The sequence below is a fragment of the Cervus canadensis genome, chromosome 23, assembly GCF_019320065.1.
Source record: "Cervus canadensis isolate Bull #8, Minnesota chromosome 23, ASM1932006v1, whole genome shotgun sequence".
NCBI classification, from domain to species: Eukaryota; Metazoa; Chordata; class Mammalia; order Artiodactyla; family Cervidae; genus Cervus; species Cervus canadensis.
In genome coordinates, this window is record NC_057408.1 from 23,634,583 (window position 1) to 23,655,012 (window position 20,430).

Consider the following 20,430-nt stretch of genomic DNA (forward strand, 5'->3'; position numbering starts at 1 on the left):
ACTGAGTCCTTTTACATAAAAGTGCTAAACTTATTTTACAGATTCACGCCCAAATCTTGATGTAGGTGTAGGGGAACCCAAGAAATAAGCCCAAGTAGATTGTTAAACGGGAAGAGAGATAGGTATGCTGGAGAGTTGTGAAAGCTAATGTTCCTGTTTCTGAACCCTGATCAACATGCTCGTCTGACTGGTTCCCGCGCTGCCCCAGGCTGCTTCTTGATGACACTCTTATGCTTTCTTTCCTGTTGCACATAGATTATTCTAGGCAGTAAGTTACTGTCTTTCTCATAGTCCAGGGTTTGGTGTGGTTTATGGAAGGGGCTTTATTTGGAGGTTGAAACGACTCTTACAGTTAAGTAATGGAGCCTTCTCATCCCTCAGTTTACAAGAGTGACACGTAGCCATGACAAATCATCAGTGATGATAAGCGGCTGGGGTAAAGTGGATATAAGATAAACCCACAGATTAAAAAACAACAACACTTGGAGCTATAAAGATTCAAATAGCCTTGGTACTATTAGAGTTATAAACTGGTGTCCAAGACTGACTGAAGTTTTGTTTCTCTTGCGCTGATAGCTCTCAATGAGTAGCACAGTTGCCAGAAGGCAGACAGGAAGAGAAAAACCCAAGAAGCCTGAAACAGTCCCCAAACTGAATGATCAATCCTAAATAACTGAGTTGACTAGTTGCTTTATCCATTGTCAGGGATTGATTAGTAGGAATTAAAATTTGAGCACTATTTTGTTCTCCTTTACTTTTTCGCTTCTACTTGGAAACAGTGTCGATGGAGTATTGGGAAGGTATTGGGAGGAAGGGGAAATTCAAGTTTCTTAAATTTAAAGGAAAACAGGAACAGGATGCTGGTTAATTGATCTCTGTGGGACTCTGAAAGTAATGCAAAGAGTCAGGGAGAAAGTACAGTAACATTCTCCCCATTTACCCACAGAGTAACTTCTTGCAGAACTTTCTGTCTCTGACGTTGCCGAAAGGGGGAAACAAACATCTGAGTAACCTGAGCGTGCTCTGGCTGAAGCTGCTCCTGAACATGTCCTTCGAAGAGGACGGGCAGCAGGTGATCCTGCGGCTGGACGGCTGTCTAGACCTGCTCACGGAGATGAGCAGATTCAGGCACAAGAGCAGCCTCTGCATCCCCCTGCTTATTTTCCACAACATCTGCTTCAGTCCTGCCAACAAGCCCAAGATCCTGGCTAATGGTGAGTCTTCTTGTGCACCGCATGAATCCACCGATACATGTGCGTATCCACACGGCGTTCCGTTCGGGTTAAGGCAGAGTAGTTTTAGAAACAATCTGCCCGGTGTTCATTTAGCACCAGCCATGTTCAGGGCGCTGCCAGAGGCAGAGGCTGTAGGAGTGGATCGGGGGTGAGTCCTGCCCGGCGCTCACGGGTCACCCCACGAGGGCCGCGCGGGGCGTAGGAGGCAGCAGCTGGGAGAGTTAGGGCCCCTCTCCTTCCCCCATCCCTCCTCCTGGTCCTCTGACTCTTGCGCCTTTGGGCAGGCACGGCCCCGCCCTTGGAGCATTTCCAGACCAGCCTGCCTGCATGGTTGGTGACCCCCACGCCTGCCTCCTGCCTCCCCTACCTTCTCTCTCTGCCCCCTTCCCCCGTTTTATTTTCCTCCGGAGCGTCACCATCAGCTGATACGCTGTGTTCAGTGTACATCCGTGCATTCCTCCTCTGCCCGCACTAGAGCAGAAGGTCTCATGGGTCAGGAGGTTGCTGTCTCTTTGGCTGTGTGTACCCGGGGCAGCTACGATCATGCCTGTCACGAACGGGCCCCCGGGAGGCACGTGAGATGGAGAGAGAGAGCAGGCCGCAGAGTTGAGGACCCGGGAGCGCAGGATGACAGGAGCCCCACAGCAGCCTCACTCCCTGCCCTCGGGACAGATGGGGGCGAGGATCGGTGAGGACTCAGAGATTTTGAAAGGGAGAAGTGGAACGCTCTGTTTCTGCAGCCATGCGCTGTCCCCGTGAGGAGCGTGTGAATTTCAGGCTTTATAAGGAGACGTGTTACCATGAGAAAAAGTAGAGGGGAGGTGGACTCTAGACCCCACATATCCGGTGCTGGCTGCCAGGCCCTCGGGTGTTGCTTCTCTGGGTCCAGTTTCTTCATCTGCAAAAGAACCCCTCCTTTCCTGACTTCAGTAGGATCAGTTTTAACACGTAAAGTGTCCAGCCCTGTCTGTGGAACCATGGTAGGTGCTCCAGATGTATTAATTCTCTTTTCTTGTCATGTCTTCCACTTAATCTTTTCTTAGAAATGTTTTTCTACGAAACACGGAATTTCCCAAATGGAAAGCTGCTTACATTATTGTGTATAGTCATGATTCTATTTTCTGATGATAATTATTGAATTGTTAAAAATTCAGGGAACGATTTTAGAAGCTCAGCCAGCCTTTAACTTACCTGAATTAACTGTCACATCCTTTCCCGGGGAGGGGTCGAGGAGGGGGCTCAGGGGCTTTGTTTCCAGGTTTCCACCCTCCTTCACTGTGTCCCCCTCTGTCCTCATGTTGCTGAAACGAGGGTGACAGTAGGACCCTACCTCATGGGACACGAGAGCCTCTGGGAGGCACCTGTCCCCGTCCGCGGTCTCCTGTTAGCATCAGCTTTCTCAGGAGAAGTTTCTCCTTTGGGGACCAAAGACTGTTTCTTCTTTGCAGTTTTATTGTTGAGAGGGTCAGGAAGAAGTCAGGCTGTAGGGAGCTGAAGGAGAGAAGCCTGCATCTTCCGTTTCTGGATCACTCAGGATTTATTTTTAAGCATTCCTTGCATCAGCAGTATTCTCTCCACCATGAGCTTGAAGAAGGAGCCTCCCCAGCCCCACAGACATGAGATGAGGGCCTCCAAGGTGGCTGGGAGGCAGTGACTCTGCAATTTCTCCGTGAATGTGTCCCAGGCGCGGCCTCCATTTCCACCTGGGGATCCAGAGGAAGGAAGGAGCTTGGCCAAGTCAGGCAGCTGGAAGATCTCCCCGGCAAGGCCGCGTGACTGACAGCAGCAGCCAGCATCCGGTTTTGGTTTAGGTGGTCTGGAGTGGAGTGGGCAGTGGGGCTTGGCTCTGCTTTGAACAGATCCCAAGGGCGCCTTGTTGCCGGTCATGTCGGGCCAGGTCTCCTCTGAACAAAACAAAAACGTGCCAGATAAAATATATTAAAATTCACCTTAAAAAAAAATCAAATAACTGAAGATAGTGGGAAACGTCCAGGTCAGTTTTGATCTACAGTCTGTGCCCAGAATGGTAAGAAGTCTGGAGAAGTCTCTTCCGCTCCAAGGACGTTGGCAAGCCCGTGTGCTCGGGCTTTGGTCCAGGAGTACTGAACGGGAAGGGGTCGGTCCTCAGGGACAGACTCGCTCAAGTCTTATGGGCCATCCTGCAGATATTAAGCTGGAATCTCAGATAACTAAGCTCTTGGAAAAAAGTGAAAGTGAAAGTCGCTCAGTCGAGTCCGACTTTTTGTGACCGCATGGACTATACAGTCCATGGAATTCTCCAGGCCAGAATACTGGAGTTGGTAGCCTTTCCCTTCTCCAGGGGAGTCTTCCTAACCCAGGGATCGAACCCACATCTCCCGCATTGCAGACGGATTCTTTACCAGCTGAGCCACAAGGGAAGAAGGTGAATCAGAATTAAATTGGTGCCCTGAGCCTCATCCAGGCAGCGATAAAGAAAAACAGGTGCCACGCAGACCACCCCTCACAGCTCTTCAGCCCAGAAACGCACAGACAGGTGGCCCGTGACCTTGGTGGGAGCTGCGCCTCAGTTGAACTGCCCTCTGATGGGGAGGACAGGTTCATCCTGGGCCTCAGGGAACCTCCACAAACAGTCTTTCAGAAGCATCAGCCGATTCACAGTTAAAGCTGACCAGGCATGTCAGGAAAACGGCAGCGTGAAAGAGCAACAGCAACAGAGGGGCAGAACACCAGCTTACCTGCCTGGATTGCAGATGTAGGGATTGTGAAACACAGATTTTCAAACAACTTTAATGATGCCACGTTTAGATAAGCAAACACAAGCTTGGAAGTATTTGCAGGGAATAAGAAACTGAAAAATTGAAAGATGTGAAAAAAGAAGCAAACAGAACTTCACTGTTGAGTATGATAATATCAGCCCCTTACAGGTGTTTAAATGTAAATTAATTAAGATACTCAATTCGTTTATCACACTCGCTGCAGGTGGCTATTGGCTATCTTACTAGACTGCAGACATATAAATATTTCCATCCTTGTGGGAAGTTCTTTGGACCGGAGACTGTTACAAAACCTCAATAGCCAAAATTAAAAACTCAGTATACATGTCTGGCAGCAAGTGGGTGTAGTGGAGGAGAAAATTTAAGCATTCAAGGATAGGATAGATCAGGAAACAATATCCAGAATGTACCACAGAGAGCTAAAAAAGGTGAAAAAGGATTAAAAGAATAAAGGGTTATGAAAAAAAAAAAAGCTCAGTGACAGAGTGGATACACTGGACAGTCTGATTGCATGTGCATTCAAATCCTCGCAGAAAAGGGGAAGAGAGAGAAAGTGTTAGAGGCAGCTATCACTAAACATTTCAAGAACTGTTTTCATCAGACACTATTCCACAGATTCAGACTCACATAATTCCAAGCAGATAAATAAAAGTAAATCCACATCTCTTCCCTTGAGATACTTATATGTCTCTGTGAGAGTTCACTTCGTACCTCTTGGTTAAACTTAAAAATGTTTTATATGTTTTTTTTGTGTGTGCATGTTACATTTCACAGTAAAATGTGATTTTTTTTTTTTTTAATCTACTTGCATTATCAGAGGGGGCACTACATGAATTGTCCTATATATGTACTTTCTTTAAAAAATGTAAGAGATAGTAACTGGTCAGAGGAGTTGTATCAGCTTATTTAGACCACAGGTTATATGTTCTGGGGGCTTGCTGCGAAGTGTGAAAATGTCCCTGGCTGGTACTCAGATGGGGAACGCAGAACTCACCCTCCCATCTGATGCTGTTCCCTAAGAGTCTGCCACGCATCACCTCCCATGATGAATTTCACCAGAGCGCTGTCTTTGTAGGCTGGCTCCGGGAGGTTATGGTGCAGGAGAGGCAGAGCGCGCAGAGCAGGTGGTCAGGCAGGAGGGGTGGGTGGCGGGAGGCGGCAGCACCCACAGCGCCTTCCGCCCCGTCTGTCCCTTGGCTGCTCAGAGATCACTTTATGGAGCAGCTTTTTATTCATTTTTTCCTAGAGAAGATTTTACATTTCTTAAAATGTCTTTAAAAATTCTAGATAGGATCACTGAAACAGCATTCTTGTTTGCTTTCATCATGGGATCTTTCATCCAGCTAGTGTTCATTGAGCCCCTACAGTAAACTTGCTCTGTGAATATTCGCCAGTGAGCAGATTGTACACAGACTCTGCCCTCAGCATGCACAGGGAGAGAGTTCCCAATAAGAAGTGTTTCACCCCTAAGAATGCAGTATGTCTTGAAAATCACTCATTTTAGAGGGAAAATAATTTGATAGAGTTAAGTAATAAAATGGGTTTCTGTATTGCTCTGAAACTCTTGGACAGTCTTCTTGGGGCTAGATGTCTCTACTTTAAAAGGAGGAGGCTGCTGTAGATAATCTCTAAGTCTTGATTCCATACTCTGGCTAGCTTTGCTCAAAGAGGGTGTATCTTATATGTTGTTATGTCTTTAAATAACCTCATACACACACACACACACACACACACACACACACACAAATACTTTTGAAATGCTTAGTCCTTTCTTGAAAGGCTTAGCTAATATGGTATTTCTTGATTTTTTTTTATAGTAGCCCATGCTATTGATATGTTTATAATGTCTTTATAATTTTTCATAAAAGCAAGTTCTGGTTTCCTCCATGTGAAAATGTCAGCTGTGATTGAACAGCTCATTAATAAGCTCATTGTGTAATTACTTATTTCTGCCCTATCGTTGTCTTTAAAGGAGTGTGGCTTCGTTGAATTAGGGCCAAAAAAGTTAAGCATCCATGGCTTCTGTGGTTCTGCACCTGTTCTAAAAATAGTTTATTTTGGGGTTGTCCTCCCACATACCACATGATGTAAAAGACTGTTTTTGCCAACTTCGTATGTATTGGATGGGGGAAACGTGGGTATCTTTGACTAGTCTGAAATGTGAATACTGCTGTCTGCGCCTGACCTTTTTTTTTTAATGTGTTTATTGTTAGAGAAAGTCGTTGGTGTGCTCGCTGCCTGTCTGGAAAGTGAGAATCCGAACGCTCAGAGGATTGGAGCAGCCGCACTGTGGGCTCTCATTCACAATTACCAGAAGGTCAGTTGTTAAAATCGTTGTCCCTGGGGGGCAAAAGCCAAGCTTCTCGGGACGTCAGAGGAGTGTCAGCAAGGAAAAAATGGAAGACAAAGGCAGTGTTGCCTTTGTGCATTCACACCATTAGTAAACCGTTGGTTGGACTCTTTCATGTTATCATTTCCATAGGAGGGGCCTCAGTCCAAGTGTCTCTCTTGAGTGAATTCTCCCTTGTTAACAGAACTAGATTTGCCATATTCGGGCAGCGTTAGTATGAATCGTTTTTTCTAAAAGATGTGTCCAGGAGACATCTTGACATCCAGCCAGACAGTGAATTTTTATCCAATTGTGGGATTCGCTTTTCTCCCGGACATGTCATCGCTGAGTTTTGAAGTCCGCGCACTTGTCACAGGGCCAGCCCCGTGAGAGTGGCAGGCAGGTTCTCTGGCCTCAGCTCTCCTGATGGCAGGCACCTCACTCCTCAGAGAGATACCTGCGTGTCCCTGGCGGCTAGGTGGTGTCCCCGAGTGCTGCTCAGGCAGCCGGCCAGCCCCACTGAGGGCCTGCCCTCCCTGCCGGCTGGGTCAGCGCATGGGGGACAGAGGCCACTCCTGTCCCCAGCTCCCCTGGTGCCCAGGGCCCAGCACATGCTCGGGAGCTTTGGAGTCCCTCAGTAAATACCTGACCAGCTGACCAGCTGCTCATATTCCATATTGTTGACCTGAAATCTGAGGCTTGAGAGAAGAATGAAACACTGAAACTAAGATTGCATAGCTGAAAACAGCAAATTGAGGCTGGGGGAGTGGTGGGGGGACGGGAGGAAAGGGAGCGCGGGAGGCAGAGGAAGAGCCCGGGTAGACGGGGCGGGTGTGGGGCACAGCGGGCCGGGCCGGGCTCTCGGCTGCTCCCTTCTCTTCTGCAGCGCCTCCACGGGCGCGGCGTTAGTACTGTGCCGTCCTGATTCTTAAGCACGCGGGACTAAACCTGATTGATGGATGGCTCTGTATTATCTCTAGGCAAAAACAACTTTGAAAAATCCATCAATAAAGAGAAGAGTGGAAGAAGCATATTCCTTAGCAAAGAAAAGTAAGTTTTATTATTAAACAGATTATAGTTAAACTTGAAATCTATACAGACTTCCCTGATTAATGAAGTATTTGGACAGTTCACAGCAAAATGGCAGTTTCCTACACGGATGTTTTACACTGACATCTGAGGAGCTTTTTTGTGAAAGCATTCTGAGGACACAAACTTCTTTGTGAAGGCATTGGAAAGTGGGCCAGTATTTGGTCCATGCTTCTCACTGTAAATATTTTTTTTCAGTAATAAAATGCTGTAGTGGATGAGAATATTTGAGACAGTAGTTTCTCAAGACATGTCAGTGGTCTTTCTCTCGGTCATTTTTTTTTGTACCAAATTTCTTTCTGCCAATGGCTACCACTGCTCCAGTGTGTTCTCAGGTGGTAAGAGTTGGGCCCAATTAAAATTGACCTTGAACAGAAAACCTTGATCCAACCTCAGGGAGCTGAATTACATTCTTCCAAGAATAGATCCCATTGTCCCTACACCCACTCAGCCCTGTGATGTGATCATGGTATGAGGCAGGGTTTTCCTCTCAAAGGGCATTTTTCATTTTAAGTGACACCAGTTTTCAACAAGCTTTATTCTCTAAACCTTTTTTCTGTTAAGACACTGAACTGTCTTTCCTGTACTGTTCTGTGTCTATTGGTTATTAATTTGTGTTTTTATAAAGTGTGATTTTTTTTTTTGCAAGTGGTTCAGTTGTGGGGTTTTGGTTTTTTTCCTAGCTGTGACTGTGAGTTTCTGTTGATAGTGAATAACTGAGTTTTTGTGTTAGGGATGGTACATAAAAAAGCAAGACATTCATGTGGCCTTATAGGTAATAGTGTCCATTATGGGGGTATATTATTTTTTGTTTATATTCTTTGGCTAAACCATGAACTAAAGATAAATTTCACAATGTCTTAATGTTTAAAATCTATTTTAAATATTAAATTTAAAAATATTCTTACAGTGTTAGCACATCAAGAGTTGAGATGGGACTGGAAGCCACACACAGCCCTGTCCACATACGTTAGTGAGTGTGTCTGCTGCCCAGGGCAGTGCTGAAGTGTAATAAACTCGCTCTCCTGTGCCCGCAGCTTTCTCAGACTCAGAAGAAACCCCTCTCAGTGCCTATTATTTGAAATGTCTTGAAAACCTTGTGCAGCAGCTTAACTCTTCTTGAGCGCCCTGAGGTGCTCTGCCCCGAAGCAGGCAGCTGCTAGACCGGTGAGCCAGCCTTGAAGCAAGCTGTGTGTAGACCCGTCCCCGCAGACATGCTGAGCCTCCGCAACAAGAGACGTAGCGAGTCCTGGGAACACAAGCATTTTTACCTTTTTCTATGCAATGTGTTTTGTAAAAATCTTATTTATCAGTTATTTAATAAAATATTTTTAGTAACTGAAAATTGACTACTAATTTCTGCATGCAGGTTTTTATCAGTCTCATGAATATAAATTTTAGGAATGGGAAGAAGACATTCTGTTCTGATTTCCTTTTTTTAAAAAAATTTTATGTAAAATTTGGCTCATGTCAATACAAATCCTTATTTTTCAAAACATACACATCACTGAGGGGATATTTGTAGTAAATGTGTTTAGTTTGGTGAGTAGCTTCTTTTTGCAATTTTTAGTGATATTAACTCCTTTCCATATGATTTATAAATGTGTTATATTTTATTATTTTCACCTTTCAACTTCTGAAATGCTGTATAGTAAAAAAAAAAAAAAAGAAGAAGTGGAATATATGGCCATTTACACCTGGATTCAAATTCTGTCTCAGCTCAGAACATCATGAAGAAAAAGAATGTGAAAAACCTAATAGGACCAACTCTGTCATAACTCGTAAGCAACATGTAGTTCTGAACTCAGAACTTAAGGTCAGGAGTTCCCTAGTGGTCCACCAGTTAGGACTTGGCACTTCCAACCACTGTGGCCTGGGTTTAGTTCCTGGTTGGGGAACTAAGATCCTGCAAGCCACATGCAGGGGGAAAAAAAAAAGAGAACTTCAGATGTAATCACTTTCAGCAGTTTTCCTGACACTTTTGAAATTAAGAAGAGAAAATCTTGTCCAAGAAAAGAAAAAAAACAGAAATACATATATGTATGTGTGTATATACACATCTCTGTATACACACATATACCTCACATATATGTGATTTGATGATGATGGTTTAGTCATTCAAATCATGTCCGACTCTTGCAACCTCATGGGTTGTAGCCTCCCAGTCTCCTCTGTCCATGGGAGTTCTCCAGGCAAGAATACTGGAGTGGGTTGCCACTTCCTTCTGCATACACACTCCATTTATTTAGGAAAAATTTCTAATTAAATTATGGTTAACAGGAAAAAAAACTTATTAAGTGCTGTTAGCAAATTGCTATCATTAATAAGATAAACCATATAATGTTATTTAAGCTGGAAGCATGGGGACAAAATATATATTAAATACTGAGATAGAAACAGATAAATTTGTAGTGTCTGAAAATTATTGATTAGAGATCTGAGAAATAGATCTCGGAAGTTCAGAAGTTTCCAGGCAGCCCAAATTAATTTGAAGCAATGGACATGGCAGTATTCTGAAAAATTCTAAGAGCCAGGAACCTTGGGAATTATTTCTTCCTTTTTGCCTGGTTTCTTATATTTATGCCATTTCTGGGGTATTACCTTTCAAGTCCTCACTGACAAATGATAAAATGGATTTCTTTGTAGTTTCATTTAAAGAACTTCCTCCACTGTGTCAGGCACTATTCTCAGAATGTTTATTATTTAATCTGTCTTCCTCTAAAATACCGCCATTGTTCCCAGGTTGGAGGTGAGTGAGTGGAGTGGCTTGGTGGTTTGTCTGTGGCTGACGGACAATGCAGGTGAGGTTGGGGCCCAGGATAACTGCTGACTAGCCTGGGGGTTCCAACCACTGTGCTCTGCTCCCCCTGCTTCTTTCCTCCTCATTGATATCCCTGTCTTTGTGTTGGATCTTATAGATAACTTCCATTTTTTCTACAGAAGTTGGGTTTCTTCAGGGAAGTCATCACTTCCTTTATGGTTCATTGGTTGATTGAGTCACATCTCAGGGTTTGCTTTGCCTCATGTACTTGGAATCAGAGAGAACTGTAATTGATTGTATTCTCTTAGACTTCCCTGGTAAAGCATCTGTCTGCAATGTGGGAGACCCGGGTTTGATCCCTGGGTAGGGAAGATCTCCTGGAGAAGGCAATGGCAACCCACTCCAGTACTCTAGCCTGGAAAATCCCATGGATGGAGGAGCCTGGTAGGCTATAGTCCAGGGGGTCACAAAGAGTTGGACATGACTGAGTGACTTCACTTTCACTTTTCAGCAGTTCAGGGTAGTATGGGGGGATTTGTGACTCCGCAGGGACGTTATAGATGGGCCGCCACCCTGGAAAGTGGGAGGGGGGTCCTGGCTTCAGGAGAACGCATCCGAGGTGTGAACCTCATGGGCATGTGGTGTTCCAGGGCCCTGGTGGCCTGCCGCCTGTCTTGTCTCTTCAGCTTGTGTCCAGCCAACCTGTGGGGAAGCTGTTGAGCAGACAGTCCCTGAGGTCACTGGCCCGCCGTTTCGGCAGCCGCCGTGGCTCTACCTTGAGGAGGACCCAGCAGCATCAGAGTCCCCAGGATGCCTTGAAATGCAGATTCTTGGGCCACCTGAACCATAGTCTTAGGCCTGTGTCTGGAACGGTTAGCAAACTTGCCAGGTGATCTTGATCCTCATCACAACTTGAGAAGCACTGATTAATCCCTCAGCTTTACAGAAAAGTGCCTAGAACATGGAAATGCTCTAACATCACTCAGTCACTTGGTGAGGAAATCGGGGCTTGAGTTTGGGTCTCTTGCCTGCTAGCCAGATGTTCTTCCCATCACGCATCTCTCATTTCAGCAGAGGTCCAGTACATGACAGGGTCGGGGCGGGGACTAGCTCACACCTCCCCGTCTCCATACTTTCCATTTCCTGGCCATTTTCTTGGCAGGGTTAGTTTGTGTCACTGCTAAGAATGAGCTCAAAGACTGCCGTGTTAACCACAGCAGGCCGACACTGATCCTGAGGTGTCTGTGTTCTAAACCTTGAGCCCTCCGGGGGAGAAGGTGACCCCCCATTTTGAAAACAAAGGAAACAAGTTGAATAATTAGCTGACCTAGTTGGAGCCCTTCCTCACTCTTCCAAAAATTGCTTTCAGAAGTGAATAACTGGATGTTCTTTTTTTGGTATTCTGTAAATAAGGGAGTGAAAGATGGAATTTGCAGGTTTAACTGCAGGTCACCCGTGTCCTTTTGGAGTGCTGAATGCACTCATCATCCATAGTGATTTTCTATCGTCAGTCTGTGGCCTCCATCTCCTGAGATCTGCCTGACCCCTCATGTTTCCCATATCTGGCAGATTGATGGAAAAGAATAACAGTTGGCACCCCTGCTCTTGGCACGTGAGGTGTGTCCACGGTTCTTTCAGCAAACGAGAGAGCGTGGCGCAGTGGTTCAGGGTCTAGGGCTCTGAGGTCTAGGGACCCGGGGCCAGCCTGGCCTCACCCCACATGGCTGTGAGACCTGGGACAGCCTGTCGCTTCTGCTGTCCCTGGGGATACGGACACCCGCCTTGTAAAATCAGGGAGAGGACCGAGTGCCTGGTCCTCCCTGTCCGTACGTGATTGTCTCTTGGACGTTATCAGTGATTGATTATTCTTATGATCTCTACTATCTTTCATTAAAACATCAACACTTTTGTGTCCTTGCAACACTTCTGTCCCTTTCCAGATATGCTGGAAAGTGAGTTTTACTCAGAACTACATTCCCCAAAGATCATCCATTTCTGGTGGAAGCTCATGTCCACAGTCCTATGGTCACTAATGGCAGACACTGAGCAAGTCATCAGGGAGAGCTAAGTCTTGTAAAGCATTGCATAGAGGTGCTTTATACACCTGGGTGACTTGATGCTTTTTCTTCTTTGACCCATCAAGTTGTCTTGATTGAATGTCAGTTGGTAAAATATTGCTCTTTCTCCATTTGAATTGTGAAAATGGAAAACAGGAAATTATAACCTTAGCAGCCAAAAGAAAATCTTAGCCTAAAGAACCATCAGTTTAGGAGCTGATTTTTCCTCTTGCTACTTGTTGACCTCATGATCCAAGCAGTTAGGGAAATGGATGACAGAAGGCCATTATTTTGGGGAGTTAGGAGACTTAGTTCCAGGGGATTTAGAGTTTATTCTTAAATCAGAAGTTATTCATCCCAAGAGGTTCCTTTTAAAACTCAAGTAACAAGTCACCTGGTTCCAAGTGAGATGGGTATCCTGAGCTGAGGATGGTAGGCCTTGAGACCCAGAATGTACAGAAGACCAAGCCAAGACCTGGGTCCTGAGGCTTGGTAGTGAGATGTGAAGAGCTCCGCGTGATCCCGTTTCAGATGTTCTCAACAACGTCTATCTTTGTGTTTCGTTCACTCCTGCCTTTGGGAAGTCTGCCTGAGAAAAGAAATCTGCTCTTTTAAAACATTCCATATGGTGATGTTCAATAAATTTCTCTTTAATCCAAGAGAAGTGTATGTGTGAATGTAGACTGCAAGGAAGATTCTTTCATGCATTTCTCCATTTCCAACAATGTCAGTTGCCTTGTGGCTTGCCCGTGGCTGTGCCTTTGGAGGAGCATCTGCGTCCCATTCCATTCGTTCATGTAGGCAGCGATGCTCGGTGATCTGATAGCAGATTGCCAGCGTTCTGGGCACATTCTGGAAACATGACTTCCTCAGAACCTCTATTAGAACATTCTTCCCTTGGCTTACCCTGGGAAGAAACAGATTATAAAGTGAAAAACTGTTTTTAATCATTTTCTGATGATATTTGTAAAGCCTGAATTGCAGAGAATCAGTTTATGGATATGGTACCTCTTATAAAAGCTTACCTCTTCTATCTGTTAGGAAAAGCCATGATTGCTTTCTGTAGAGTATAAAGTCCAAAATGATAATGGCTTCAGTAAGAGAAGAGTTTTATTTTCTCGTTCTTTGTGTTTGTTTGTTTTTTGTTCCCACATCCAGGAAGCCTCCCTCACCCCCCTCCTGCCACTGGAAGGCAGTCCTCGGGTACCAGTGTCCCCAGTCTCAAGTGCCCATTCTTCTTTGGTGCATTCTTCCTCCAGCTAGTTATCCTGTGGACATCCGGAAGGAAAGACCTCCCCCAGCTGTCTGTTGCCCTTTCAGGAGCCTTGTCAACTCCCCTTTTATCCTCTTCACGTTCTCTGGCTTGCTTCTCCGTGCCCTTTCTCTTCCTGCCTCTTGTTTTAATTCTTCAACTTTCCTCCACCAGCGTGCCTCCACCCACCTTTCGTTTCTACTTCTGCCTGCTTTCAAAGGCCAAGAGCAAAGGTCACCTCTCCTGTGAAGCTGTGGCGGATTCCCCGACTGGCAAGAACGTCTTTACTCTTTGAGTTTCCACATCGATTTTAGTTTAGATTTTTTTTTAACCTTTATATCACTTAGCCCTTTTCCCTTGTATTATACTCATTTGCATAAAGTCATTTTTCCCACCATCTGCTTCAAAACATGACTTCTGACAGCTTGAGACTCCCTGCCTCCAACAGTGCCTCACAAATGCAAGTGTTCAGTTTATATTGATTTACTTGAATGAATGGATGGATGGATTTGGAAAATGCTTTATTAGTAAAAGCTGTTGAACTTCATCATGTAAGTTAGGCTAAAATTCTGTTAACTTTGTCAAAATAGGCATTATTATAAGCTTTTATGAGAGTAGATTTTTGTTAGGTGTTTAAAGAATGAAAGCAAAAAGCACTGCTTAAAAACACTTTAAAATCTGTAGAATTTTTTTTTTTTTAGTTTCGTAGAGAAAGAATAAAACTGCAATATTTTAGATATGATTTGAAAATATAACTGGCACTGACGTGGAACAGAGATTCTGATCTAAACTGTCAAGGCCCATTACTTATGAGGAATCTTATTTAGGCTATTCTTTTTGGGAGGCAGGATGTAGGTATCAACTTTTTGCAAACAGAACCTTCAATTCTGAAAGTTATATAAGCTGCAGCTCCAGCAGTGTGGAAAAAACAGAAGAAGCCAGTTTGCATCACCCATGCTGTGTACAAAGCACAAATCAACAGATAACCTGTTGGCTTCCTTCCAGTTTGATTCTTCGTGCCCACATTTTGGCAGCGGCTGGCAGGCACTGTGAGAATCTTTGGCGAAAATAAACGTGAATGTGACACAGCTCTGCACAGACAGGGAGGAGGGGACAGTGATCAAGGCCGAAAGGAAACTTTAATAGTTTGACTTAAAATGGGGGGAAATGCTTTTTTGGTTGGTACCAGTGCAATAGGGAATGAAGTCTGGGATTGCATTGCTTTGTGTTTTTCATGTATATTTTCTATCTCCAGCTGAAAATATGCAGTTCTGTCTACAAGGTGAGGAAATACTATAGTGCCTGCACATTTTGACCCAAATGGGGAAGTTTTAAGTATGCAGAGTCTAATTGAAAATTGATAGATCCAATGCGTATGACATTTACTCAGAATTAAAGATTTGGAGTTGCTAAGGAGATGGGGGCTGGTATAACCGCAGTGCTGAGCTCTCAGGACTGCGGGCCCACCTTCCCCAGTTCACTCCCAGTTGAAGAGGGAGCATGGTGAGCGAACCCTGGAGTCACGGAGCAGCTGTTGGGACCGCTGTGTGCAGTGGGCAGTGGTGTCTTGACTCAGAGGCAGAAGACAGCCTGTTCTCGCATCCATCAGCCATCGCCTTGAGGGAAGCAGTGCCTGCCTCTCTGTTCAGATCTCTGGGCCGGGGGGGCTTCCAAACAAACTCGAGGCTGCAGCGCAGAGTCCCTGCGCTGCCAGGGAATTGGTCTCTCTGATGCCCGTCAGGCCCTCCTGTGCCCTGACGCTTCAGGTCCCCAGGCCTCGACATGCAGTCACAGAAGCGTCCCTTTCTCACGCTGCTTCTCACTGACAAGTGGTGAGTTTTGGTTTGGGGGTGACTGACTGATGGGTGCCCCAGACACTCCATTCTCCACCCCTTGAGTCGACCGGGCCTTTACAGACCAAGGCCTGGCCTTTCACTGTGAGTAGTCTCCTGCTATTCCCTTGCCAAATATTGAATAACAAGACATTTGAGAACTATAACCACTTCAGAAGGAAAATCACATGCTGAAAATACATTTTTCAAAGTGGTAGCAATGTCAAAACAGCTGAGCCAGGAATTTTAAATTAGCCAAATAAGTACATTGAAAGAGATAAGAAATTAAAAATAAAAGACCTACATGAGGAAACATGAAAAGGTACAAAAATATGTACAATGGATATGAAAGTTGAAAGATGACAATGGGTAGGACAAGTAACATGGTAACATGGATCCAACTGAGGATGAATTAATCAGAAAACATGATTGAGGAAATTTTTGAGAAAGTTGTTGGGGTCCTTTAATGGACCAGAACCTGGTGGTCCAGAGTCGACGATGAGAAAGTGAAAGAAGGAAAGAGGCTAATATTCCCTGGATTACGCAGCCACCCTTCGCGCTCCAGGGAATCAGCCAGAAATAGAGAAAGAAAGAAAGACTCAGGGCCCCAAGCTCTGATGGAGCAAAGGTGCTTTACTGAATTCTGTAAGAGTATATATACCAGTAGCTTCTTTAGATAAAGATCAAGAGACCAGACTTTACAAGTTTACCAAGGAAGCAAGGAGCAATAGAGGCCATAAGGCCAAGAGGCGATCCATATCAAAAGAGAGTCGTAAATAACCCCTTTCACCAAATGGAAAAGCTAGTGAAGGAAATCCTATGCAAGCATCCCATGTCTTTGTTTTTGTTTTTTTTTTCATTTATTTTTATTAGTTGGAGGCTAATTACTTTACAATATTGTAGTGGTTTTTGCCATACATTGACATGAATCAGCCATGGATTTACATGTGTTCCCCATCCTGAACCCCCCTCCCACCTCCCTCCCCATCCCATCCCTCTGGGTCATCCCAGTGCACCAGCCCCGAGCACTTGTCTCATGCATCCAACCTGGACTGGCGATCTGTTTTACACTTGATAATATACATGTTTCAATGTTGTTCTCTCATATCATCCCACCCTTGCCTTCTCCCATAGAGTCCAAAAGTATGTTCTGTACATCTGTGTCTCTTTTTCTGCCTTGCATATAGGGTTATCGTTACCATCTTTCTAAATTCCATATATATGCATTAGTATACTGTATTGGTGTTTATCTTTCTGGCTTACTTCACTCTGTATAATGGGCTCCAGTTTTATCCATCTCATTAAGAGCTGATTCAAATGAACTCTTTTTAATGGCTGAGTAATATTCCATGGTGTATATGTTCCACAGCTTTCTTATCCATTCATCTGCTGATGGGCATCTAGGTTGCTTCCATGTCCTGGCTATTATAAACAGTGCTGCAATGAACATTGGGGTACACGTGTCTCTTTCAGATCTGGTTTCCTCGGGGTGTATGGCTCAGGAGTGGGATTGCTGGGTCATATGGCAGTTCTCTTTCCAGTTTTTTAAGGAATCTCCACCCTGTCTCCATGTGGCTGTACTAGTTTGCATTCCACCAAAGTGTAAGAGGGTTCCTTTTCTCACACCGCTCTCCAGCATTTATTGCTTGTAGACTTTTGGATAGCAGCCATCCTGACTGGCGTGTAATGGTACCTCATTGTGGTTTTGATTTGCATTTCTCTGATAATGAGCTGATGTTGAGCATCTTTTCATGTGTTTGTTAGCCATCTGTATGTCTTCTTTGGAGAAATGTCTGTTTTAGATCTTTGGCCCACTTTTTTGATTGGGTCATTTTTTTCTGGAATTGAGCTTCAGGAGTTCGCTTGTATATTTTTGAGGTTAATTCCTTGTCTGTTTCTTCGTTTGCTATTATTTTTCCCAATCTGAGGGCTGTCTTTTCACCTTGCTTATAGTTTCCTTTGTTTGTGCAAAAGCTTTTAAGTTTCATTAGTCCCATTTGTTTATTTTTGCTTTATTTCCAATATTCTGGGAGGTGGGTCATAGAGGATCTTGCTGTGATTTATGTCGGAGAGTGTTTTGCCTATGTTCTCCTCTAGGAGTTTTATAGTTTCTGGTCTTACATTTAGATCTTTAATCCATTTTGAGTTTATTTTTGTGTATGGTGTTAGAGAGTGTTCTAGTTTCATTCTTTTACAAGTGGTTGACCAGTTTTCCCAGCACCACTTGTTAAAGAGGTTGTCTTTTTTCCATTGTATATTCTTGCCTCCTTTGTCGAAGATAAGGTGTCCATAGGTTCGTGGATTTATCTCTGGGCTTTCTATTCTGTTCCATTGATCTATATTTCTGTCTTTGTGCCAGTACCATACTATCTTGATGACTGTGGCTTTGTAGTGTAGTCTGAAGTCAGGCAGGTTGATTCCTCCAGTTCCATTCTTCTTTCTCAAGATGCAAGCATCCCATGTCTTTGATCTCCATCCTGGGAGAGGCTTGCCTGCTCCTCTCGCCCGACATGGACTGATAAGGAACAGAGGGCTCAAGAGAGACAGGAGACAGCACACAGGAAGCCTCCTGTTAAATGCTTCCTGACAAACAGTGACTCGGAAATAGAAAATAAAAATATAAACACTCAGAGATGTGGAGGCTAAAAGTAGAAGTGCTCACATCTGGATGGCAGAAGTCTCAAAAATGGAAAAAAATAAAATTGAAAATAAGTCCTTGAAGAAATGTGGACATAACTTTCCTAATACTAAAAAGAGACAATAAAGTTTGTATTTAAACAGCCCAGAGAAAACTGAAGAAGAGAGGGAAGAAAAAGATATGTATATATTATACACTCATTGTGAAAATCTAAGAATGTCAAAGACAAAAAGCCCCTAAACAACCCAGTAGAGAGGATAATAACCCCAAACTGGAAACGACCTAAATGCCCATCAATAGAAATAAGTTAAAAATTACTGTACTATATTTATGGAATGAAATACTCCCCAGCAATAAAAAATAGCAATATCAATAACCACAACATCATGAATAAATGTCAAAACATTAAATTGGGCAAAAAAATAGCCTGACACAGAAAGAGAATGTACTGGATGATTCCACTTACATGAAGTCAAATGACACGTAAACCCAACCTCTGGTGGCAGGAGTTTATATACAATAATCTTTTGTCTTGTGTTAACTTAAAAGACACAAAGCAATCCCGGCTCTGTGTCTTGATCTACAGCATATTATCCCTTGATCCAGGTTGTGTTAACATGCATATGTAAAGTCTTAAAAATGTCCATGTTACTGTATGTATATTATAATAAGACACCAGAAAGAAGGAAAATTATATTTAGATAATATCAACAGCATGGACATTAGTGCTATTGCTATTGCGAGGGGAATGCAGGTATCAATTTTTATTTTTAGTGAGGATGAAAAACAAAAGCAGTGACAAATTGAAGGTCTAAGATGACAGAACCTTATGTAAATATATCAATAAAAGTAAATGGGCTAAACTCAAGTGAAAGAGAAACTTGAAAGATTGTATGATGAAATCTAAGTATATGCTATCTACAAGGTTGAAGTAATGATGAAAAAGCAAATGTAGCAAAAATAAAACTGATATTATTGTAAAATGAAATTGACTTTAAGATAAAACATATAGATATGAAAAAGGTCACTATAATGGTAAAAGATTCTATGCTTTAAGAAGATGTGGCAATTTTAACATACATATATCTAACAAAATAACCTCAAAATAGTTGAATCCCAAAGTGACAGAACAATAAGGATGAAATGATGAATCTGTTATTGCAAGAATAGCTTTATATCCATGCTGTTGATTTTTGATAAGTTTAAGTAGGCAGTAACTCAAAAAATATATAGAAAATCTGAGTAATACAATTGATAAACTTGATCTAGTGGATATTTACAGATTTCAGCAACCAAGAATTAGACACATTTCCCCCTCAATCCATGTAAAGCATTTAGTTATTCAAGTATCAGGCAACAAAGCCCTCAATAAATTTCAGAGAATAAGTTCATATGGAATGAGCTCTTACCACTTTGTGATTGAGTTAAATTTTAATAAAACAATAAGAATACACACTTGGAAATTTAAAACTTCTAATAACTGACAATGAAAAAAAAAGAAAACCACAATGGAAAGTCACTGAATGATAATGAAAACTCTACACGGAAAGAATTATGGGATGCGGCAAAAGTGAAAGTCTCTCACATTTTTTAATCCTTGAGAAATTTTTTGCTTTAGATCTGTCTAGAAGAAGGCAGCCTCAAAATGAATAAGCTGTGTGCCTGTCTTAAGAATTAGAAAACTAATGACAGAATAAACCTAAATTAAGTTGAAGAGATAAAAAAACAAGAGCAGAAGGTAGTGAAATAGAATCAAAGATATTACAAAACAGAAGACAAAGCAAAAACTGGTTCTTTGAAAAATATAGTAGACAAATTTCTGCCATAAATGATCAACTGAAAAAGCAAAAGGAGCACATGGTGTAATGAATATAGAGGGGGCCATAATACAGGTAAAGTAGCATGAAGAGTTTCTACAAAACATCAGCAGTTCTGTAGGAGCAAGTTTAAAAGCATAAATGGATGAATCCTTGGAAAGATACCATTTACTAGAATTGACCTAAAAAAGAATAGACTTCAATAGTCTTGTAGCTAATAAAGAAATTGAAGTAGTGATTATAATTGTCCCATAAAGAAAACACAAGACTAATGGTCTCATGCTGGTGCTCAGTCACTTCATAGGCAAGTTTTAGCAAACATTCCAAGGGCAATCCCAATTTTATTCAAGCTCTCTGCAAGAGTGATAGGAAAAGAGGGAAGAACGCCAATTCATTCTATGAAGCCAGTATAACTGATACCTAAACCAAACCAGGAAAGTATGAAGATGGAAAAGTATAGGCCCACTTATCTCATGAATAGAGAGACAAAAATCCTGAACAGTATTACTAGCATCAAGTAGACAGTATATGAAAAAAAAAAAAAAAGACATCTCTATGCTTCTCTTTGCTGATAAGATGTAGAAAAAGTACTTGATAATATTATACTTAATGGCAGACTCTTTTAGTGAATCAGAAGTAGAAGACAATATGTTAAAACTATAAG

The 20,430-nt window shown here is 43.0% G+C and overlaps 1 protein-coding gene across 4 annotated transcripts in view; it reads left to right on the forward strand.

The window, feature by feature from the left end:
* Positions 1–8,754, forward strand: part of RTTN (rotatin) — a 118,732-nt gene extending 109,978 nt beyond the window's left edge. For all 4 annotated transcript variants that reach the window (XM_043444405.1, XM_043444406.1, XM_043444407.1 and 1 more), the window contains 4 exons: positions 947–1,214; positions 6,205–6,308; positions 7,301–7,370; positions 8,447–8,754. In XM_043444405.1, the coding sequence (XP_043300340.1) occupies positions 947–1,214; positions 6,205–6,308; positions 7,301–7,370; positions 8,447–8,532 (528 nt within the window). In that variant the 3' untranslated portion in view covers positions 8,533–8,754. The remainder of the gene's footprint in view (positions 1–946; positions 1,215–6,204; positions 6,309–7,300; positions 7,371–8,446) is intronic.
* The last annotated feature ends 11,676 nt before the right edge of the window (positions 8,755–20,430 follow it).